The 24,523-nt window shown below is 38.1% G+C and overlaps 3 protein-coding genes across 9 annotated transcripts in view; 2 read left to right on the top strand and 1 right to left on the bottom strand.

The window, feature by feature from the left end:
• Nucleotides 1–466, top strand: part of LOC126912248 (uncharacterized) — a 33,856-nt gene extending 33,390 nt beyond the window's left edge. For both annotated transcript variants that reach the window (XM_050703740.1, XM_050703738.1), the window contains one exon: nt 422–466. The gene's annotated coding sequence lies outside the window, so the exon portion shown is untranslated. The remainder of the gene's footprint in view (nt 1–421) is intronic.
• A 5,467-nt stretch (nt 467–5,933) lies between these two features.
• On the bottom strand, nt 5,934–23,699 carry LOC118278473 (serine/arginine repetitive matrix protein 1). Of its 6 annotated transcripts, none has more exons than XM_050703612.1 (14): nt 23,553–23,688; nt 23,161–23,276; nt 20,326–20,426; nt 19,527–19,647; nt 17,198–17,290; nt 14,925–15,065; nt 13,838–13,958; nt 12,865–12,977; nt 12,073–12,187; nt 11,358–11,602; nt 10,505–10,666; nt 9,765–9,892; nt 9,029–9,138; nt 5,934–8,632 (listed from the first exon to the last, which is right to left on the bottom strand). In XM_050703612.1, the coding sequence occupies exons 3-14, from the start codon at nt 20,423–20,425 to the stop codon at nt 8,585–8,587; spliced, it is 1,497 nt and encodes a 498-aa protein (XP_050559569.1). In that variant the 5' UTR covers nt 20,426; nt 23,161–23,276; nt 23,553–23,688; the 3' UTR covers nt 5,934–8,584. The 6 variants fall into 6 exon arrangements, with proteins under 6 accessions (XP_050559569.1, XP_050559567.1, XP_050559572.1 ...); XM_050703610.1 differs by lacking the exons at nt 23,161–23,276; nt 23,553–23,688 and adding exons at nt 21,464–21,645; nt 22,806–23,112; XM_050703615.1 differs by lacking the exon at nt 23,161–23,276 and having other exon boundaries at nt 23,553–23,699.
• A 457-nt stretch (nt 23,700–24,156) lies between these two features.
• Nucleotides 24,157–24,523, top strand: part of LOC118278539 (protein phosphatase 1 regulatory subunit 3C) — a 43,086-nt gene continuing 42,719 nt past the window's right edge. Inside the window, exon 1 of the mRNA XM_035597787.2 lies at nt 24,157–24,457. The gene's annotated coding sequence lies outside the window, so the exon portion shown is untranslated. The remainder of the gene's footprint in view (nt 24,458–24,523) is intronic.

The following is a 24,523-nucleotide window of genomic DNA, read 5'->3' as shown; positions in this document are numbered from 1 at the left end:
ACCGGTTCCGGTAACATCAAAACCTGTTTTGGAGATATTGACACCGAGACCGTCAAGAAAACCGGTGATCACAGTCACTGACACAGCGAAAACACCTGTAAACGAGAAGACAGACAAATCTAATGAATTCTTTACCCCCATGTCGACTCCTGAACAATTCTTCACGCCATTGAACACAATAAAAACTTACTCAAAATCTACTTTAAGAAAAGGTTTAGTCAAAAATTTAGAACATGAGTTTGCGACACCTAAAGCTGTGTCGCAAAAGGAGAATTCTAAAAACCTAGATGCCCCTAGGTCTTCTAGGAAGGAGGAGAAAGATAGGGCTTTGAAAAGAGCCACTAGTCCTGGGAAATTGACTGAAAGTAAGACGCGCCCACGTAGGCTAAGGCAACCTAAGTTAAATGAATAAGGGGGAAAGGTAGGTCTATTTCACAGTCTGATTAAAGCTAATAATAGGGTAGATAGCTGATTTTTATTGTAATATCCGTCGTGTAGATTATTTTAAAATATTCGACATGTATTTTTTTTATTTTTTTACGGAAACATATTCTTTAGAAGATATATCGATTTGAAATGATAATAAAATAAAATATGACGTCACTTTTACGTATGTTTTTTACGTAGAAATGACGTATTTGCTCCCACTCCTAAACTTTGATTCGTTTTATCTAAGTATTGTTATCTTATATGACGAAATAAAAAATACGTGTCTAATATTTTTCCATTACCTAACTGACGGACTAAATAGATTTTTAACTTTCATTTCGTCATCATCCCTATTGTGTGGTGGCGGCGCGATGGAGTAAATAACATTTGTCACCAACGATACTCTTCCTGCGGGTGCCATATACCCGACTAAGGGAGTAATTCCTTAGTCCGCCAGGCACAAGCGAACAAACGTCGCATCGTTCGCAGTTGACGTGCGGACTGCTACGATACTTAGATCTTAATACAAACTCTTAATAAGCCTTCAGAACCCTTAGTACGAGTTTGCTTTATGTTTAAAGTACAGTGGACCCCCGATAATCCGGCGCCTCTTGTAATCCGACATGACTTTGATAAGTATTTGAAAATCTTAAACAAAAAAATATTGATGAATATTTCCAATCTTCATAATTTGATGACATGATTTTGGTTAATAATTCTTGATTATTTTGGTGTGTAACATGTATGTGCATTTATGCTTAATTTTATAAATAAAACGTAAGCTCTTTATTGTTATTTTATTTACTAAATTCGATATACATAAGTTAAGTATGATTTGTACTTCAAATATGTCATATAACATATAGAATCTTATCATTGGATATTTAATTGGCCGGATTACAAGGTACTCTTTTGTAAAAAAATCCGGACTATAGGGGGTTTTAGGCAGTGCTCTATAATCCGACAAATTCAATAGTCCGACACTGCCCTGCATAATGATTGTCGGATTACCGGAGGTCCACTGTAATCAAAACAAGAGCGCGTTCGGCGCTCTGATTGGCCGACTCGAATAAACCAACCATTACTTTAAACGTAAAGCAAACTCGTACTAAGATGCGGTTATTTCAGCTTGATATATGAAACCTGTCAATATGAATACAAAACTGTGAAATAGATTTCTTAATGTATGGGATTTTAGTAAAAGGCCGTAGACGGCTGTAACCTATTTCAAGACAAATGTTGTACTAAAATATATTTTTATGATACTAACTGTTGTACTCAGTCATTTAATGGTTACTTAATGCGGTCCTTAGCAATTGTTTTCGGAACAATATTTAATAGTTACTAAGGAATAGTTAAAGCAATCATTAAATGACTGAGTAGGGCAGTGTGTAATTTATAAGGCTATTGTAGACCTATTATAGATATTTGTTTTATAATAAACTATTTGGAATTTTAATTCTTTAGTTTTCTTTCTAATGAGTAATACCCTGGACAATCATGCTCAAATTACTTCCTAAACTGTCACTCAACTAAGTCATTGAGGGTGCCTTTCTACCAGAGATGTGCTATTCTACGTTGCTGTGGATGCGTTTGACTTCCACTAATCATATTCTTTAGTACCGATAGCTTAGTGATGGTAGAAACGGACTCAACTAAGCTGTTTTCTATATGGAAAGATGCATGCTATACTTCCCTACTATCGATACATCGCATACTCTAGCTGCGCATTTTCCTTGCACAGCTTAGTATCAGTGGAAACAGTCACATAGTTTCACAGTTTAGCTATAACATTCTCCTAGCATAGCTATATAACACGTCTCTGGTGGAAAAGCAGCTAAACTAATCCCTTACTTGTATTTTAGTCGACACTTGTACTGTAGATAAGCTAAAAAAGGATTCCTTAAAAGGGTTGTTGAAAACGGACATTAGTTGTTGCATCACGCATAATTTCCTTGACATAAGATTCAAAAGCGAGACCCTTTGCTCGACTGTCTTACTTGCAACCACTCCACTATCAGATAGTCTAGTAGCTATAATAAAATGTGAATCTTTTTTACGAAATGATTTGTGAAGCACAGAGTTGCCCCGTGCGGGAATCGAACCCGCTACACGTTGCGCAGCAGCCGGTTGCCCATCCACCGTGCCAACCGTGCAGTAATAAATATGTCAATTTCTTTTTTATATCTTTATATGAAGTAAGTTAAAAATACTATGTTAATTACTAATATTTTCAAGGAGTTGCTCTGCGCGGGAATCGAACCCACTAGACACTGCGCGGTAGCCGCACCAACCATGCAATACATAATCATGCTGAACGTTTAATTAAATAAAAAATATGTATAATTAAATCATTTGAATCTACTACACTAGGAAAATAATATATTCGAAGATGGACTATACTCTAGATTGTTTAAGTCAAATGTCACATTTGGAATACTAAGTTAATTTCTAGTATATTCAAAGGAGGATATAGAAATAGAAATCAAACCACAAATTACATAATCAGCTGAACGTTTAATTAAATAAAAAATATGTATAATTAAATCATTTGAATCTACTACACTAGGAAAATAATATATTCGAAGATGGACTATACTCTAGATTGTTTAAGTCAAATGTCACATTTGAAAACTCATACAAATATGAATTAAATTAGTGTATAACTTCATATAGATACGATGCACTGATCCATGCCGCTCCAACAACTTAGGGAGTACATACACACACAATTCAGCCTTACTTACATTTGTATGATTTTTACAACTGTGACATTTTAAAACTAATATATGGTCAGTATTCTCTTTTCTACACTATTAAAAAACCGCGATTTCACCTGCATTTTTGACAAAACAAACCTGTGCTAATCCAAACTCTATCTATATGGATAATCCCAACTGTTGGGATTGGGTTGATATTCCTACGAAAACAAATGAGCCTCATTTTGTTGTATTCGTGGGAAAATCACAATCTTGCCTTACATTTTTAAATTAACTAAAAATAACGGTTTACACACGTAAATATATTGAGAAAAGCTCTACTAGTTTCGAGTCACAGAGGGACTCTTCATCATGAGCAGTGTGCGCAGACGCGGCGACGTCGCATAGCCTACGTCACCACGTCTGATTCTGAGTAAACAGTTACCTTTAGTTAACCTGCCTTAGTTGTTACTAAACCATTTTTGATTTAACACAGACTTACAAAATTGGCAACGGCAGAATAAAATCCCGATTTTTTAAATTGCAATTGACATTTCCATATTTTTGAAGTCGACAACGCATATTAAGACTTCTAAATCAGTTATTAATGCTTAAAAACTCATTTTAACGCCCGCGTGGATTTTACTTTGCTCTATAATTCACACTCAAGATGTTTTGAGTCTAAAACTGACTTCAGCTCAAGTTACCATGGCTCCGGCTCGAAGCAGGAGTTGCAACGGGGTGGTATCAAGTCAGTAAGAGTCTGACACTCCCTCTCGCCTCAATCTACGAATACTGACCACATATAGCTTTATTCTTACACCTAATTGCATGATTTTTAATTATCCTAATCTCATACACACAATTGTAGACAATATATGGAGTTGTTAGCTGCATTTTTAGTTAAGCTGTCCCACTGACTCATTTATTCTAAACAGATTTGCGTTTAGCCACTATCTAGCCTGATGGTAAGCAATGATACGGCCCTACGATGGAACACGCCCGCCTATAAGCAACTTTCACTATTCACTCGGGCCTTGAAGACACTCAAGTCTTGTATTAGAAACATTTAACATTTTAGGTGTTAAAAATACCATTGAACAATGGTTCACTGGTGCCAAGCTTTATAAAAATGCAGCCAACCAATAAGTAAGCCGTACAATCATGGAGGTAGCGTTTAATAGCTCACCAGACGGTGCATTGGGTAGTCAGAGGTCCAATATAGACTTAGGTAGAAATCATTCAATTTTTGATAGTTACAGTGACCTAACGCGATATTAGCACCATCTAGTGAACAATAGATGCAGTCGAGTTTTACATACGACTATATAAAAGTCATAGATTTTATAATAGGTTAGCGTTTAGCCACTATCTCGCCTGATGGTAAGCGATGATGCGGCCTACGGATCACGCCTGCCTAAGCAACCAAAATACACTCAGGACTGGTCAAATACTCAAACGTCACTCAATATTAAGACACTCTCAAATTTAGTTCTGTCTCTACAAATTCTTTGTAAATGATAGAGACAGCACGAGATTTAAGTACAACTTAAATTTGAGTATCGTTTCAGTATTCGGGCGTAAGACACTCGGTTTTAACCGTAATACCTCTGACTGTACGACTATGCGTAAATACATTTATTTACGTATTCATAATTATGTTATAATAATATGAATTACACAAATTATGTTTGTTCATGCTTTCTCAATAAGAACACAGCAGTTTTAAAAGTTGTTTAATGATTACACTGAAACTATTCCTTAGCAACGATTTATTGGAAAACAATTGCTAAGGACTGGGTTAAGTAATCATTAAATGGCTCTGAAATACAGCTGTAAGTCGGTATGAAGTGGTGTCATGATATTACTGCATTTCGTCTGGTAAGCAAGAGACTCATGCCTGAATACTCAAACGCTACTCAATTTTAAGACGCTCTCAAAACTAGTTCTGTCCCTATCAATTCTTTATAAAATGACAGAGATAGCACGATATTTAAGTATAACTTAAAATTGAGTAGCGTTTGAGTATTCGGACAACAGATGTCCAATGCAACGTTTGATTATTCCATGATTATCGGGCAAATGATAACGCAATTAAACAGTCTCCCTACTTGGTATGTAATGCACTTGTAACAACTCTTGCTTTACAGAAAGCTTAGTACGAGTTTAATTTACGATGACATACAGCGCTCAGTACCTTTAGAACGAGTTTGCTTTACGTTGAACGAAAACCGAAACGAGAGCACATTCGGCGCTATCATTGGCCGGTTAAATAAACCAACCAATCAGAGCGCCGAACGCGGTAACATTTCAATTTCTCTAGACGTAAAACAAACTTATACTAAGCCGTCTGATTAGCCTGCACCAATGAACTAATCAAACAGAGAACTAAACGCTATAACGTTTTAATCGTAAAACAAACTCATAGTAAGCTCTTTGGTAAGCGAGAGTTTTAGATGCCCAACCCCCAACCCACTGTAAAATTGCGCTACCATTTTCAAAAACGTGTTTCCTACTTATATCACAGACGCCAGTACATAGAGCTATCCCATTCTGACAAATTTCTTTAATTTCCAACCTTAAGGTGTTATAATAAAGTTGTTTCATGTTTAGGGAACAAGGTGTAATGTTTCCCAAAGAAATCGGTCGTTTTAACAGCAAATACATTAATAGATTTTCAATTTTATTACCAAGAGGATAAGACTGAAAATCTATTAGCAACTTAGCAACGACTTTCTCTGTCCCTTTGTATGCTTATTAAATCTTTAAAACTATGCAACGGATTTTGATGCAGTTTTTTAGAGTGATAGAATGGTTTATATGTATAATACATGCATAATATATCACCATTGCACCCATGCGAAGCTGGGGCGAGTCGCTAGTTTAAATATTAAATAATTTTGTTAGTTTCGGATAGCTCTATGTACTGGCGCCTGTCCTAAGCATGAACAAACATAAAATACAGACAAACATACATACTTAATTCTAATACTACACCTATCATACACAGAGTGTAAATAAAACATTTGAAAATAAATATAGAAAATTGTACTTCTAATAAAATTTAAATTAAAATAATAAAAATACAATGATTTGTATCCGTTACTCCTTATCGACGCCCGGTTATTCAGATTCCAAATATTTTTAGTTCTATTTCATGATTTACTGTGTCTCCATATTTTAATGGAGGGATTAAATTCTGTATTTGAAGACCCATAAGTTAAATTTTTATGAGGCAATTAATTTTTAATTGATATATCATTTATATATTGACATTGGCCGTTAAAACTAAAATATATAACTAAAACGAAGCTAAATGTTATTTTAACATTATATAAAGGTTTATTTTGTTATATAAAAAGCCATATTTACTACCATATGGGTCTTTTGTGTGAGATCAACTCACATTACATGCATATATACCCTTAAAAAGGGTAGACAGATCCACAATTCGGCCAAAAATAATTAACTAATAATTATAATTGTAAAAAATAAAAATTAAAAATAAACATACATTATTTTTTTCATTTTTAACGTTTTTCAGACACCGTTCACATTCATATTTACATAAGTCGAAATGTTCTTAGAAAAAACAAATTTCTTTTTGAACTAATCCGAATTATTTATAAGTAAAATATAAGAGAATCGATTTTTTGAAGATTTTCACCATGATAGTCAACTTAAAACTAGGTAATTTGATCGTCAGTTTTTAGTAATTGCAAATTATATTTAGCGTTTACATATATTGAAGCCTATCAGACTCGCGATAGCTCATCACAGTCAATACAATTGACTAGACAAGCATACATGACCCAAAAAACCAAATTTTTCAATTTACAAAAACGCTAAATAAAATTTTCGGTTAAAACAAAATCCATTTCGACTTTCAAAGACATCTATACAAACATCTACACATATAATATTACGAAACAGATTTTGAATTTTCTATTTCCAGGATATATGTGCAACTAAAATGATTTTACCGACATAGGCAACTTAAGTTTCTAGTACAGATATGGGGAGTAAGTCGACCCAATCTGAACCGTGTTACCTAGATGTCTAAAAAGGCTATATTTACAGTCTTTACTGGTAGTCAGGGCTCTGATCTCGTTTGAGACACAGTGCAGACTCCCAAACCTAGTCGGTAGGTTTTTCAACCTCATCATCGTAATTGCACATAATTTTTTTGCCAATATGATTGTCAAATTAATTGTATTTGCATACTAGACCATGTTTTGGCTTCCCCATGGGGTATTGAAGATGCCAAAACATTATCTAAGTTCATTTTACATCCGATTATTGTATTTCCTTTACATTAGAAGAAGCGTTTACCGTAGATTGACGTACGCTTAGCCATATCATGTCCGTGTAATAAGATGTATCGAACGTCACCACACGGGAAACGCTGATAGACAGACAGACAGAACCTTTATACAGAAATCTTATTACATAGTTATAAAATATACATGTAAGAGTAAAATTTTACCATTAAAGGCTATGATAATCCATTTTCAACATTACCATCACCATAAAGCTGTTAACTGGTTACTCGGTGGTTGTTTCACAGAATTCTTGGCACTTAAGTGTCCGTTCTCTTACACTCTATAACATCGATTTAAGATTTCTACCTTAAAAGTTAATTTGCACCAGCTTACGCACTAAAAGTGACTTCCGTGGTGCTTAACCTATTTGATTCGCGGCTCTAGTTCTTCGAACTAACGGTAGCCTGCAGTAATTACGCACCATTAGTGACTTCCATACTGCAGGGGCACTTTCAAAGCGTCCATTTAAACATCTGTTGAGTACGAGAATTTCGTATAGTCAGCTCTAACTTACGCATTAAGAAATGACTTCCGTAGACCGACTGGCACTTGAAGCGTCCACATACGAAATTCAAAGTTTTTTTTAATAGTTTTTGGCACTAACTTACGCACTAAATAGTGACTTCCGAGCGCCCGTGTTACGACCGAAGTAATCAAACGTATACCGGATAAATTCAACGATTTTACAGCTTCGAGTCAGGCTCGCCATCGCACTGAAGCGCTTTTTTCCATTCTGACCAAGCTGTGATTGTAGTCAGTCCATCTTAAAACTGTATCGTACACTGACTCCGTTCACTGACTCAGTAGATCACACGGTCAGTTAATGAAACACTCCGGAGCCAACTTCAAGCTGTACTAGTAACTGACCAAGAAATCAATCTCACTAGAAGCGTTCCAACTCGGTATCCTCGTGGCAGTTACCACGAGGATTTTATTTAGAGATGCTTATTAAAGCGTGTTTCACATTGAGGTGTGTCCGTACGCTTTGTATAAAACTTATTTCACTGTACACTATGTCACTAGCACTATATCACTAAGTTGGCACTGTATAGTGTCCGGCCTCCCCTAGATTGTGTCGGGGAGTGCCCCCGCTGCCAAGTCCACGGACAGGACGGCAGCGGGGGCGGCGCGTCCTCAGCTCCTTCTGTGGCGCCCGCCTCTACGTCGCCTCTCGCGACGTACCTGTAGGATAACACAATTTTTAAAAACTTATACCAACAAAAGGAACAAACACACAAAGAGACCTTTAAATTGCAGCAGTTGCTTTGCAACTATACCACCATGAAGATTTTCATTGGTGATAATTGGACCCCTAAACACAGTTCATAACTTCAAACTGGATCCTCGGGGGAGTGAACGTGGATTTTCATAAAAAAGATAGGCTAATCTCAACCACTTTCGAACTCTGATAAATAAATTTTGATACAGTCGACTACAATACTTTTTAAAACTCACTAGGGTTCTTGTTTTTTTTTTAGTGGGTAAACATATTCTCACCCCGCGACTTTCGATGATGTCGTCGGTCTCCCTAGCGCCTGCCCACGCGTTAAATTTTAACTTAGTAAGTTAGCAACTCACCGTCCCAACTTCTCCTTCGGCCCACCTCTCGTAGGCACGTTCGTGTTTCAGCCATTCCTGGTACTTGTACCACCATTCCTCCCACTTCACATAGTCACCCAGCGTCAGACCTGTTCACACAAACAATAACATGATAGGGACGAGAACAGATATAGAAAGAAAATACAGTTTTCTGGATATACAAAAGCTTGCAAGTTTTAGGTTGCTTTTCCACCAGAGATGTGTTATACTACATTGCTGTGTATGTGTTTGGCTTCAACCAATCATATTCATAGGTGCACATAGCTTAGTACTATACTTATGTACTTGTTTTATATGGAGAGATGCGTGCTTTGGGTGGCTTTTCTATTATAGATTTGAGCTGCACATCTTCCTCGTACAGATATATAGGTTAGTATCGGTGGAAACAGTCACACAGTTTTACACAGCTTAGCTAATACATCTTCGTAGCATACCTACATAGCACATCTCTGGTGGAAAAGCACTCTCATTATGGAGCAAGTGTGACGTCAAAGTGATCAAAAGTACCACCAACCCTTGTATTAATCGGTGTCAAATTAATTCCGATAGTTAGAATATATTGAGGTGTACAAAGATCTGTGAATGCTCACAGTGTGTCTATACAGAAAGATGTATTGTATGCACGTTAAGTCGATGTATGTGTGCGAATGTTGCAAAGTTATAACCAGTGTTGTTAGCCGTGTATAAACAGTTCATTTATGCCCCTCTCTCTTACCTCTGAGATAACCCCGCTTCTTGTAGTAGTCGTACCGCACCCGTACATCATCCCAGGAAGGCAGCCCAGCTGGAGCCGCCAGCAGGAGTTCTTCAGGGTAGCTGCCTGCTGCAGCGCCTTCCAGGGCCCTGATACAAGAATATTAAGTTATCAATCTTTAAGTAGGTATTTTGTGATTTGAATTCAAGTGTTCAAGTATTTATTGTATGCATAATGCATGAATTTCCAATATTAGCCATGTAACTATTTCACTGCTAAGGAGGAGCTTCTCATAAGAATAAATGTATATTGTGTCACTGATAGATAGACAATCATACTTCTACGTCTTACTAATATTATAAATGCGAAAGTTTATGTGTTTGTGTGTATGTTTGTTACTCAATCACAACAAAACAGCTAAAGGAATCGGGATGAAATTTTGAACAATACCCTTAGCGTGAGTTTGCTTTACATTTAAAGTAATAGATTGGTTTATTTGAGCCAGCCAATCGTTACCCCTATTACAACTTTGCTTTAAATTTAAAGTAATCGAAATGATAGCGCGTTTTGCGCTCTGATTGGTTGGTTTGTTCCAGCCGGCCAATTAGATGCCGTAAAGCAAACTCTTACTAAGGGTACAACACAGGTGTAGATTATGGTCTAGAATAACAAATAGGCTACTCTTAATCTCACGGTAACGCAAGTGACGCCGCTGGCAGCCGGCCTGTTGAGAAATAAATACTACATTTTGTGATACTCACGGGTAGGGTTGCGGCGCGGTAGGAGCCGGGGTGGCGGTCTCGTCCCGCTCGATGCGCACGTGGAGCGTGGTCTCACGCCGCGTGATGCGCATGTTCTCCAGCCGCGCCGACCGGTCCGCCGACCACTGCGCCATCTTGCCGAAGCGCTCGGATAGAGTTAGCCTGTGTGACAAAAGTAAGTGTTATGTTTATTACAGTTAAAATCAATGTCAATAAAGATAGAAACTGTGACTCCTCTGGTGTTGCGAGTGTCCATGGGCGGCGCTGATTGCTTAGGTAATAACCCGTCTGCTAGTTTGCACCCTATTCCATAAGAAAAACAAGCCAAAAAAAATGGTGCTAATTTGACTGTTAAAAAAATTGTCTAATGGAATCTTCTAAAATTAGAAAATCTCTATTGAGGAAACAAGAGCTCACGCTTCTCTAGTGCCATCTGGTGAACACAAAACTTTAGCACTCTAACTAGTTATGTATTACTAACAATTTCCGAAACTTAACTAAACTTTAAGTTCAATTCTTAAATGCTTCTAGAACCTATATGGATTAATGAAAATAACTCCATTGAAATTGGGTACTTATTTGTTAACTAAAGCATAATGTTGACGCACACAGCTCAACTACGTGCGGCGTGCGGGATGAAGAGTCCCTTTGTACCTCGAGACTAGTAGAGCTTCTCTCCATTAATGTATGCTTAACTAAATTAACTAAAAATTACGGTTTACTCAAAACCGTATCTTTTATTAATTTAATATGTTTATTAACCACTACATTTATACAATTTATATATGTAGTATGTTTCATGATAGTTATTAAGCCCTAACATTACACAATTTATAGTATCGACATAAGTTACCTTTGCGGCTGCGGATCCGAGCTGGCATCAGATTCAGAATCCGAGTCGGTATCGTTGAGCGCGGCGGCGATGGCGGCCGGGGACACGGCGCGGGGGTCGCGCGGCTCGCGGCGGGGCGCGCGGCCCGCCCCGGCCGGGGGCGCGGGGGGCGCCGGGGGCGCGGCGCGCCGCTCGCCCTCGCGCTTGATGTGGGTGGCGGCCACGGGCGGACGGACTGCCATCTGCGTGCGTTGCCATTCCAATACCTAGGGAGAGGATTTGATTTAGTGTCAATGTATGTGGTGTATGTTGTTTTGGAGTTTCATGAGTAGGTAAGAATGCAATATTGTGGTCTTATCTGTAAGTACTAGGACTTTTAAGATCTAATAGAAAAAAAAAAAACATGAATTGAGGATCTCTTATTTAACGAAGTCAGTTAAATATGGCACAATTCCAGGCTCCATTCTACTACTGAGAAATTTTCGAAAAACCGAAAAAAGACCAGTTAGCCCGATCCGGGAATCGAACCCGAGACCTCTTGTCCAGTAGTCGCACTTGCGATCACTCGACCAACGAGGCAGTACATTAATAAGACAATACGAAATTAAAACATTTAATACTACTGCACACTGCATTCTGTGTGTTAAGAGCTCCAGTATAAATGGAAACTAGTTGTAACATTCTCAAATAATTTTACATAACTAAAAAAATATTACAACTTGTATGTTACACCTACCTTTTCCTCCCTGGTCCGCTTGCTCGCCTCGCGTGCCTTCAGCAGCTCGCGAGTGGGTTGCACCGCTCGTGCCGCGGGTCTGGCCGCTGCACGGGCCGGGGATGTGGCGGGAGGACTGTACAAAAAAATAATAATTATTAAAATAGTATTCTTTCAATATTAAATTGACGAACTAATGCTCGAATACTGAAAAGCTGCTCAATTTTAAGTTGTACTTAAATATCGTGTCGAGCTATCTCTATCATTTTATAAAGAATTGATGGGACGAACTAGTTTTGAGAGCATCTTAAAATTGACTAGCGTTTGAGTAATCGGACCTAAGTAACTGCTGTTTTCCATAGTTGCTATTAGAAGATGGTAAACAAACATAACAGGTTAAAAAAGTATATAAGGTGTTCTAAAAGTATCTGCCACGACTTTAATGGGAGGTAGTGTTGTGTTCAAAGATAATAGTGAAGACATTTCGTACCCCGGACCGGTTAATTCAATTTGAGAATAAAAAGAAGTTAAATAACCATTGACTCTACTCTGCATAAAGTAGATCACAAATACGCTGTGGCCATTATTTTAACTATTGTTTCCTTTTTGTATTCTTATTTTTAATGGTGTACAATAAAGTTTTAACCTCTAGCCTCTAGCATGGCTTGAAACTATTCGAGTTTCCCGTCAAATAGTTACATGAGTAAGTGGAGATACCTAATAATTAATTATGTATGTCCCACAAAAGTAATAATATTTATAAACATAATATGTATATTTAGATTTAAGTTTTCAATTCTAAGTAATACTTACATGGGTTTCACGCCCTTGGGTGGTTGTGGTGGGGCGGTCTTCTTGTTCTTGGCTGAGCAGACGGAGCACGACTCGTCCGAGCAGCTGCTTACTGACGAACCGGAGCCTGACGACTGGTACGAGAAAGATGGTTATTAGTATTTTATTTGAAGTGGGAGTGGGAGAGCCATGCTTCGGCACGAATGGGCTAGAGTAATACCTCACAGAAAACATACGTAAAACAACGCTTGCGTTGTGTGAGTGAGGTTACCGGAGGCCCAATTACTCCTCTTCCCAATTCCGATTCCCTAACAATCCTAAATTTATAATGCCCAAAAGGCCGACAATACACTCGTAACGCCTCTGGTGTTTCAAGTGTCCATGGGCGGCGGCGATTGCTTACCATCGGGTGATCTGTCTGCTCATTTATCAGTTTATAATATCAAAACAGTGGACGTAAACTGGCTGATGATTTTTTCATGGGATAGGCTGGCAAACAAGCAGATGGATCACCTGATGGTAAGCATTCGTACCGCCAATTGACTCCCACGACACCAGAGTGGGCTACAAGTGCCATGTCGGCCTTATAGGGCTTTTTTGGAGCGTGGAAAATCTTCCAATGACTTCTGCCGTCTTTGGCGAAGCGAGAGGAAGTGTCAGACTCTTACTGACCAAAAACCACCCCGTTCCTTCTCCTGCTTTTCGAGCCGGAGCCCCGGTAAACCCGCTAGGTAGTCCGCAGCTCCGGATCAGGCATCAGCCCTACTGGGCCGGCCTTTTAGGGTTTAGGGACTTGAAAATGGCATGTAAGAAGAAGAAAAAAAAAAAAAGAGACTATGACCTCTGAGTTTGTTTCGGCATTTCTTCTCAGAGTAGTCGGATAGGAAATGCCGGCCTCATCTAGCTATTTGAAATATTGACGTGTAAAAGTGTTATTTTATAACCCATTTACACAAATAAATATCATTTATCATTTATAAGAAGAGACATTTACCTTCCTAGGGTCTGGTGGTGACGGCGGCCTGGCGGGGCGGGTTGGCGGCGGACGTCGAGCGTCGCGACGTGGCAGCGGCGCACGGGGGGAGCGACGACGGGGACTGCGGCCCGGGCTGCGTCTGGGGGGGGGGATGTTATGGTTGTAACCGATGTCGTAGGATGTAAAAACGTTGTTATTACTGGTGCTACTTATTATGCGTGGCGACGAACAAATGGAGTATCATGACACGATATGTCGTGTCATATGCGCCATCTCAGATGATGACACGACTACTGTGCCATCAGCCATGTACAGAATAAAATGTTCTTTTTTCTTGTTTACCCTTGAATTGTATTTATTTTCGATTTGAGCGAGATAAAAGACATTTAAAAATGCCACGAAACTCGTAGTCATACGCCATCCTGTAAAAATCGGATGGCACGTCTGTCGTTAACTTACATACAAGTTCACATACTCCATGACACCCAGACTTGAAACAACAATTTTGGATAACATAAAGATTTGCTTAGTGCGGGAATCGAACTCGCTACACGTTGTGCGGCAGTCGGTTGCACAGTCATCGCGCAACAGCAGCCATTTTCACAATTCGTAATTCGTAGATTATTATTTTATCAAGTTATAACGTACTTTCTAAGATTATTTAGACACCACTGACAAACGGTGAAGGAAAACATCGTGAGGAAACTTAGGCTTATAATTTCTAATTATAAGTTTGAAATCGCCAACCCGCATTGAGCAAGCGTGTTGATTAATGCTCAAACCTTCTCCGTGTGAGAAGAGGCCTTTGGTCAACAGTGGTCAACTTATAGACTGTTGATGTAATGTGAATTCGTAGAAAGTTCCATAATCCCTTGTTACCAACCTAGTAAAAACCTTATGATAATATAGAAAACTAGCAAACCCGGCCGAACACCGTTTCGCCACTTATGATTTTCCCTTTTCCTGTTTTTCTCTGCGGGAACTTTTCCAGAATTTTCTGTACAGTATAAACCTCAGCGGTCAGTTGTACAGACCTTTCCAAGCAAATTGCAAAACCGGCCAGGAAGGAAAACCCGACTTATTTTTATATTATAGATTATCTCACCTAATCGGGCTCCTTCTAGGACTGCGCCTAGGGCTTCGCCTGGCGGAGCGGGAGCGCGACTTGCGCGGCGACCGACGCCCCACGGGCGAGCGGGACCGGCGACCCAACGGAGACCTGGACCGACGGCTCGGTAGCGGCGTCCTGTTGACAAACAACAATGTTAAAACTACATACAATCAGAGTAAGATATTATTGTTAGTAATATGGCAATGTTTATACATATGATTAGGTTGTCTGTAATAGCATTGCTATCTACACTTTTAGACTAAGCTTGTTTTTTACTTTTCAGTTTTTATTTAAAGTGTTTTTTATGCAGTCGGGTTTTTTAATTTTTTTATTTTTATTTAACACTTTTTAGTTATAATACGGCTATGTGTTTCTCAAGATTTCACCCGCGACACGAGAGAACTACTTCCAATACCGCTATCAATTTCATAGTTTTTTTTTCTGTTTATTATTGACATTGTCATATTAACACGAATATTACCCACACTTTATTACTTAACCCTAGAAAGATAACCGAAAAAAGTCAGCGAGAGCATATTTATATAGCTTAAATGCGTGTGTTGACATTTCAAAAATACGTATTTGTGGTTTAATTGGAATAAATGGTTTGCCCTTGACTTTGAAAGTTTGTTTGGATGTTTGTCCATCAATCACGCTGAAACTACTCAACGGATTTTAATGAAATTTGGTATACAGACAGGGTATGAGCTGACTTGGGTGATAGAAAGATATAACTTTTTATCCCACGGGAACGCGGGCAAAGCCGTAAGCTAGTATTATTACAAATGTGAAACTTCCTTCCTTTGTTTGTTTGTATGTGTTACATTGTTCACACATAGTTGAAGCAATCGAAACAATGTAACCAAGAATTGTATTGTGAACCTGATTGAAAAAGAGTAACCTATGGCATTTCTTGCTTGTTCTTCTACATAGGAATCTACACTTTGGAACGAGCAAATTTTAGCTTTTCCTAGACCTACAGATAATAGGAAGAAAGGAATATGTAAGACCTATGTCCTTTGTGTTGTATGTGTGTACATAACTAATAAACAAATAACTTCTACAGTGTAGTCAAACTAACTTTTATAATCTTTCTGAGATAACAGGGTAGATGACTATCCGTCTTATTATTTTAAAACATTAGACACGTACTTTTATATTTTCTTACGAAAACAAATACATTCGAAGATATATCGATTTGAAATATCGCCACCCCCGGGGAATAAAATGGTAATAGCAAAATCACAACTTGGAAAAATAAAAAACTGATTTTCGTCTATATCTTGTCAACTAATATGTGTAGAGAAACGAGAATTAGGATAGTGGTAGCTAATTTTTTAAACTTTATAATGCTTTTAAAGAAGTTTTGCTAAGCTTATCTGAATTAAAGATATTTCGAATTTAAAAAGATACTAAAAATTTTATACTTTTTTAGTTTACTAATATGCATTTACAATTTTTATCGTGGCAATTACAAGAACCTATGTATATTGCAATATTACATTACAATAATATTCAGTGAAAAATGGATGCTAGATGAATGGAAAATAAGATCATTTACAATTTTATGCACTTAAGACCGAAAAGAATGGCAAGATGTTTCCGTGTTTACGTTTCGCAGTACTTTTTACTAAGGACATGTTAGTCACTGAGCCTAAACGTATTATTACGAGAACAAAATGGTTATAGCGTTAACAATTTTTTTCTCTATTTATTTTCCGAGAATCCTATTGTAAAAGTATTTGCCACATATTTGATGAAGAAACTGTTTTACTAATACTATAATACGTTATTTTTCGGGTAAAAAATTTATGACGAATATTGTTGCAATATTTTATAACTTTTTAAATACACGCAGGAAATTCACGAAAAAAATTGAGTAGATGTATTAGGCATCGTAGACCTCAAATATGACATAACACTAAAACTATGGTAATGTGAGTTATCATTTTATTCCCCGGGGGTGGCGATATGCGCGTGACGTCACTTCTGGGTACGTTTTACATGTAGAAATGACGTCTTTGCTCCCACTCCTAAACTTTTGATTCGTTTCATCTAAGTATCTTAAGACAAAATAAAAAAAATACCGTGTCTAATATTTTCCATTACCTAACTGACGAACTAAATATGTAGATTTTTAAATTTCATACCCCATCATGATCCCTATTGACGATTTTGGCTGACACTAGCCAACCTTTCTACAAATTTGCACACTAATCAATCAATTAATAAGGTGCAAAACTCCATAATCATTATAACCACGTCACCTGGATCGCCTAACGGCCGGGGATCGAGACCTCCTGGGCGACGGTGACTTGGACCCATCGAGGTACAGCTGTTTGTATCCCGTGTGGCGCCACCTGTTCAATAGATGTGACATGTCAGTACGGTTCAATTTGCAATGCCACGGGATGGGTTTTTGGAAGCGAGAATAAAGAATAAATAAAGATCAGATCGGATCAACGTCACGCCTTTTATTCTCGAAGGGGTTGGCAGAGGTGCAATGCCATTATGTGCCGTAATAATAGTACTCATATTATTATGTACTCTGATCCCAATTTTTTTCCGTCGTCACACTTTTTTATCCCATAAGGGGTAGGTACGTAATGCCACTGTACAGTGTTCACCCACTTTTCACCATTTATGTTATAATGTCTCATGTAATAGGGAGCAATAGGTACACTATTCTAGACTCCGTGCACTGAGAAATTCGCAAAGCCGAAAAAAGCTCAGCACTACTTTGCCCGACCGGGTATCGAACCCGAGACCCCTTGCACTTGCGACCACACGTCCAACGAGGCAGTCAACCCAACATTTTTCACTGAAGTAAATAACCAGTCTCAATCCAAAGATTTTGGACTAACATTAAGATTACTTTCCATAGAGTCTATCCTATAAACCTAGACGCCCGCATACTTAATTATCATTCAGCGGCAATGCAAATTGAACCTTAAAGGAATCGTTGACTACTTGTTTATTCAGCAAAACATAATAAAAAAAAACATGCAAAAACATTTAGTGAAAGAAGAGTGAAATGCGAAATTTAAAAAAAAAAACATAATAGAAGCAATTCAGGAGTATTTCATCTCTGTTTTGCTACTTATGGAATTTACCATTACCATTTTAATATATAAAAACTTCATTCTATATAATCTATAAAAATCAATTGCTGTTTCTTAGTCACGCCAAACTCCAGAACAGCTGGACCGATTTGGCAAATTTTGCTCTTGAATTATTTGTGGAAGTCCAGGAAAGATTTAAATATCGCCAATAAAAAATATATGGCGGCGAAGTTAAAAAAATTATACATACAACCTGACTAGTGACAATTATAAAATGACGTTTTTAAAATACACCATTATGTTCCCGTAGTATTGGATAGCTCCATATTTTTAGTCAGAAACTAAGAAATTTGCAGTCACTTAGTACGAGTTTGCTTTACATTTAATAAGAAATAGTGTTACAAGCAAACATAATACAGCAAAACCATTAAAAAAAGTAAAAAAAGAGTATTAAAAAAAGCAAAATAAACAGCCTAAAGTAGTCACGGACCCTACCTATTATGTACACATCTTTGAACCAAACAGGTCACCGTAATTTAAGGTCATTAGGGTTGCTTTTCCACCAGAGATGTGCTATGTAGCTATGCTATGAAGATGCAATAGCTAAGCTGTGAAACTATGTGACCGTTTCCACTGATACTAAGCTGTGCGAGGAATATGCGCAGCTCGAGTATGCGATGTATCGATAGTAAGGAAGCCATCCATAGCACACATCTTTCCATATAAAAAAACATAGCTTAACTGAGTCCGTTTCCACCAGTGCTAAGCTATGTGTACCAATGAATATTATAATAAGTGGAAGCCAAACGCATTCACACAGCAACGTAGCATAGCACGTCTCTGGTAGAAAAGCTACAATCATTAGTAGTCAGGATCCTTAATTACTAAATATAGCATTAATTAATTAATTATTATTAACATCATTAGTTAAATAAATAAATAATTGGAGTCATCGTCATTAGCTGGAATATGTCCATTGTTGAACAAAGGCTGTTTCTTAAAAATTATGTTGCAATCACCTTACTTCCGCAGGATATTAAATATCCTTAAATTTTAAGGTGGCTCTATTCATTCTTTTTTCCTATACATGCCAAGCGTTGGAGAGCCAGGCTTCGACACGAATGGGCTAGCTCGACCGGAGTGATACCACGGCCTCACAGAAAACCGATGTGAAACAATGTTGAGTTTCGTTGTGTTGAATGAGATTACTGGATGCTCAAAAATTTTTTTTTTAAGGGGAGAAAATAATCCAGTTGTTTCTCCCGCCTTGGGCAAGGCAAGAGGGAGTACACCACCCCATTCCTACTTCTGCCCTTCAAGCAAGATTCCGGGTAACCAAGGTAGTGCGCAGCTCCAGATCAGACATCAACCCTATGTACCATATCTGTGGTGGTCTGATGGCTATTTGAGGGGACTTTTGCACGCACAGGAAAATCCCAACGCTACCTTTACAATATTACTCTCAACAGCCTTTACTCCGCAGTGGACATACTCCAGCTCTTGATATAATAGTAAATATAATAGATATGCTCACCGATTCGGGTCCTTCTCCTCCACTTCCAAGAGTTTCCGGTCCCAACTGCCCGGGGACGCCTGGCGGGCTCGCTTCATCACGTTGTCTATTTCCTTCCGGCGACCGGCCGGATTTGATGGATCTGGGGGCAAAAGAACATTATTTAGTAGGTATTTAAGTTATTTCTATGGTTCTTGCGCTAATTTAAGCTGTTTGTGGTTGGCGCAATGTGTGTTCGTCTTCCAAGGTTCATTCACCCATATCAGACTTAATCTTATCATAAACTCCATTATATTCTATCACCCAAGTCAGCTTATACCCTGTTCGTATAGTACCTAGTTGTAGTATGTATGGTTGCCGGACAAATATCCAAATCCAAACTACAACCACACTTATGTGGGAGAGCCGTGCATCGGCTCGAATCGACCGGCTCGACCGAAGTGATACCACGGCCTCACACAAAACCCACGTTGGTTTTGTGTGAGCAAACCACGCTTGCGTTGTGTGAGTGAGGTTACTGGAGGCCCAATAACCCCTCTTCCTAATCTCCAATCCCCCAACAACCCTTAAATTCCTAACTCCCAAAAGGCCGGCAACGCACTTGTAACGCTTCTGGTGTATCGGGTGTCCATGGGCGACGGCGATTGCTTACCATCAGGTGATCCGTCTACTCATTTACCGGCCTATATCATAAAAAACAAACTTTCACATTCATAATATTATAAATGTGCTGTTAACCACTTATGAATACATTCTTTAACCTAACTAATATAGTAAAATTAGTATCTACTATCATTAAAATTTAGGACCTCAAACATACCTGTGATCCTCGAGTGTTGCGGATTCCTATCCATATGAAGCCGGTTCTTGGAAGCAGCCTCCGCGGCGCGGGACACAGACCCGTTCCGTCGGGACGACATCCTGCAAATACGGCTATGATGATGAAGAGTCCTAGACTAGTATTGTAAACACCATCACTGGAATACGTATGTCCAATGCAAGAGGTTTGTATTTAAGTGCCTATATGGCTACAGTTAATTGTTTAACGAGGTGATTTAAACGTTTTTTTTCTCTAATGATTTTCGTCGCGCCCGTTTGCGTTTAATTCGTATATAAATTTTAGGTGTTTTAAGGTTTAGACATTTGTCAATTGGATAATCAAGTTATTTGATGCTCTACTGTATGAGGAGTCAATCCATCGTCGGTATTGATAAGTCACCCAAAAGTTGAAAACAATTTGTGGAACATTTGTTTTGTTTTTTTCACAAATAATCTATACATATTGATCAAAAATATAATATAATCTGGAATTTAAGTGAACCATTTATAGTTCAACACCGGATATTTTCCATCAAGGCTTAATTCATATTTTAAGTGCCAAGCAGTTTCTCCCTTATCTCGATTCGAACTATTCCTCGGATAGATAAGAACAAGAACATTCAATTAAATTGATTTGGATAATCATATTGCATAATATTTTGTTGATAGAAATCCAAGGAGAGCTATCCATTTAGTCTAATTTCTTTTTAAAACCAAACAATTCATACTGTAATCGGGTGTGGCCATTATTTGAAATCCTGAAATTGAAGTATGATCCATATGGATGTGGTTACTTAGTTAAACCCTATCTTTTTTATGGGACAGGCCAACAAACAATGGGAGCATCCATTAAAAGACTGATGACTTTTGATGTAGCGAAATAAGTATGTAAGGTTCGTAGCAATTGGCTTTCCATTGCCTGCTGCCTGCCCCCATGGGAGACAGGCGTGAGGTTTTTTATGTATGTACTTCTGAAATACCCCTTCTAACTGAATTATTGAGATTTATAAACCTTTGTACACATTTTAGAAACTGCCAAATGCATTTTGGATCAATGTGAACAATATTGTTCAAGTTATCGATTTTTGGGTGTGTCAAGTAACTAGTATTACATTTACTGCACAACAAAGAACTCTTGCCTTAAAAGGATGAAGGTCTGAATGTCCATGTTTCGGAGGACGCTTGATGATGGCAGCTCATCCGAAGAATCTGAGGTGACGCTGTTAGCCATTCTTCAGTGGTTTGTCAAACTTAAATTCACTATTGTTTTTATTTTAACTGTTTTAGGGTGATTTTCTACCAGAGATGTTATGTAGGTGTGCTATAAAGATGTAATACTTAAGCCGAGAAACTATGTAACCAAACGGTCATAGCTACGTAGCTTAGTATCAGTGGAAAGCCACTAATACTAAGTTATGTAGCTGTGCAAGTAAAATGTGCAGCTTGAGTATGTATAGATAGTAGGGAAGCCGTCCACAGCACACATCTTTCATCATCATGCTTAGCTGAGTATGTTTTCATCAGTGCTATGCTATGTGTACCAATGAATATGATTGGTGGAAGCCAAAACCATCCACATTAATGTATCATAGCGCATTTCTGATGGAAAAGGACCCTTAAGATGATAGAAGATATTTTCCTTTTTTTTTAATGGTTGGTGGCAGACAATGTTCCATGTAGAAAACAAAATAAGAATACTGGAGCTTAGAGGTCAGTCACAGCAGAGAGCACAATATCCTGAGCATCCAAGAAAGAAGCTTTATCTTAGAACAAGGGATATTGTCAGTTCTACGTGCGAATGAAGATTCCGAAGACCACTTTTCACAATATCCACACATGACATGGGCATAGGTAAAGTGGTATTTTTTTTATGGTAAAGGCCGGTAAACAAGCATGTGGAACACCTGATGTTAAGCTATCACCACTGCCCATGGGCAAACGAAACACCAGGGTTTGTGTTTTAAGTGCGTTGCCGGCTTGTTGGGGAGTTGCAGTATGAAATTAAAACCAATCCATGGTATTAAAATGTATACTGCGAGAACATATTGTTATGAAAGTATTGTCCGAGGAATGAAGGGGGCGGATATTGTTTATAGATTTTTTTAATTATTTTTTATGTATTATTTCCTATTAATTTATGTTGATTTTGGACAACATTTAAAATTGATTTTTTTTTTCGTTTTGAAGATCACTGTTTTGGTCACAGACTTAATGCCGGTTTTTGTATAGGCAAATGTTTATTTTTGTTTTTTGTTAAGTTATTTCACTGAATTTTGATGAAATATTAACTCGATGCGAGATTTCCTTTGTTCGATAGATGACCTAGATTAGTCTAGATTCAAAATGGTGCTCGCAGCCTCCGCCCTTAGTAATACGACAAGGTTTTGGCACAAAAACGAAGCAAACTTGGAAATTTTTACACCCCACGAGTATTTTAGGCTTTAATTAACACTTTTAATAGGTTTTAGTATTTTAACGCACCATAATAACGCGAGATATTCAAGGATATCCATCAGCACTAACTTAGACTTTCACATTTTCAGGAGGAATCGTCCATCTTGCATTGCGCAGATGCAGAACTATTGATTTTTCAGTCCTGCCCTTTGTCTAGTACTTTGGTCAATGAAAATGAACCTAGATGGCATATTAAAACCTAAAAACTGCAAGATAATTTCATAATAATGCATAATATCGCTGTAGATGCGTCCGACGTGGTAATATAACTGTTTAATTGGCCGCCAAATAACTGTACGGCCGTTCTAATTATACTTTTTTCAAGATGGCCGTTGCCCGAATCGATTTTCCTCACCTGCAGTGAAAATTAGGAAAAACTTACCTGAACGACTTCGTTCAAGGATCGGATGGAGCAAGGGCTCCGAACGCGCGCGGCGGGACGCGGGGGGCGAAGCCCCGGTGCCAGGCGGCGGGCAGACGCGAAACCCGGCAGCGCCGCTGTAAAAACCGACATACTTAGAATGCGAAAGCGGCGCGCGGGCGGACGAAGGCTTCGCAAGGGGCGAAGCGACCGCGATCGACACGGGCCCACGCGAGGCGAACATGCAGCCTCCGAGCACACGCGGCGAGGCCTCACGGTACAGGCCATACGCGGCTGTATGGTATCCTCCATAGTATAGACGATGGGGTGACGCTCCTCGAACACAGCAGGCTGGACATCCAACATCAAATACTATATTCACCTTATATTAATCACAAAACAAAGTTACGAACCAGTATAATACACGTAAACTTTTCACTGAAGTTCAATGGTTTCCGAGAAGGCGAATATCAGGAGTATCCGCGACACGCCTTTCTACGTTCAGCGGCCATTTTGTTTAGCAAATCATTGTCCTTTCTCTCTTTCTTCGATTTTGACGTTTCGTTTCACGGTGACGAGAACGGGCTAGAAATTTTCTGTCAAATTTATTTTTTTACGGACCAGAATAATGTTCAGAATATAATATTTATATTAAAGAAATAATAATAAAGTGAATAACATATAAAAAAACCTCAAAGTAATTAAGTTCATGCAAAAAATTATAAACAAAGATACTTCTATTTTGTGTTTGCACAAAAACGGAACGTATATTGTGTGTTACCAGCGCAATAACTAATTTTCTACCATTTACAACAAAAATATTTTTGTTTTGATTTTGTGTTTTGGTTTTTTTTAACATTGTTTTTATATTTAACGAAAAGCCTTGAAATATAAAACTTGATTAAATCTTTCTCTATTATTTAGATAACGAATCTGACTTTAAGCAGGCTATCTCCTGGTTATATAATTGAATAAAAGCCGTTCAGCAACACCACTAATAGCTATGCATTCAAATACCTACTAAAATAGTAGTGCAGTGACAACGTCCGTGCGGGAGGGATGTGTTACTTTGCACTTTATTTTTAAGTTTAAAATTGTATCGCTAGCTATAGATAGAACAATAGTAACTTTACTTTTAATGTTTTCAGTTTTTCATCATTACTTTAGCTCTATAAGTTTAAATAATCATAGTTTTATCGAAATAAACTCAAGATTAGTTACCCAAAAGAGTAAATAAAAGTGAACATTATTTTAAGCCTTTCTAGAGATAAGGTGAACCGGTTACCGTAAGAAAAAAGACTTCGCCAAGGAATTCAAGGTATGTTATCCCTATTTGACTTTTATAATGTCTTTGAAACTACAAATAAGTCTGAATAAAGTTATT

The sequence above is a fragment of the Spodoptera frugiperda genome, chromosome 24 (assembly GCF_023101765.2).
Source record: "Spodoptera frugiperda isolate SF20-4 chromosome 24, AGI-APGP_CSIRO_Sfru_2.0, whole genome shotgun sequence".
Lineage (NCBI taxonomy): Eukaryota > Metazoa > Arthropoda > Insecta > Lepidoptera > Noctuidae > Spodoptera > Spodoptera frugiperda.
The sequence above is the reverse complement of the archived record's forward strand: the minus strand, read 5'-3'. Positions and strand labels throughout refer to the sequence as shown.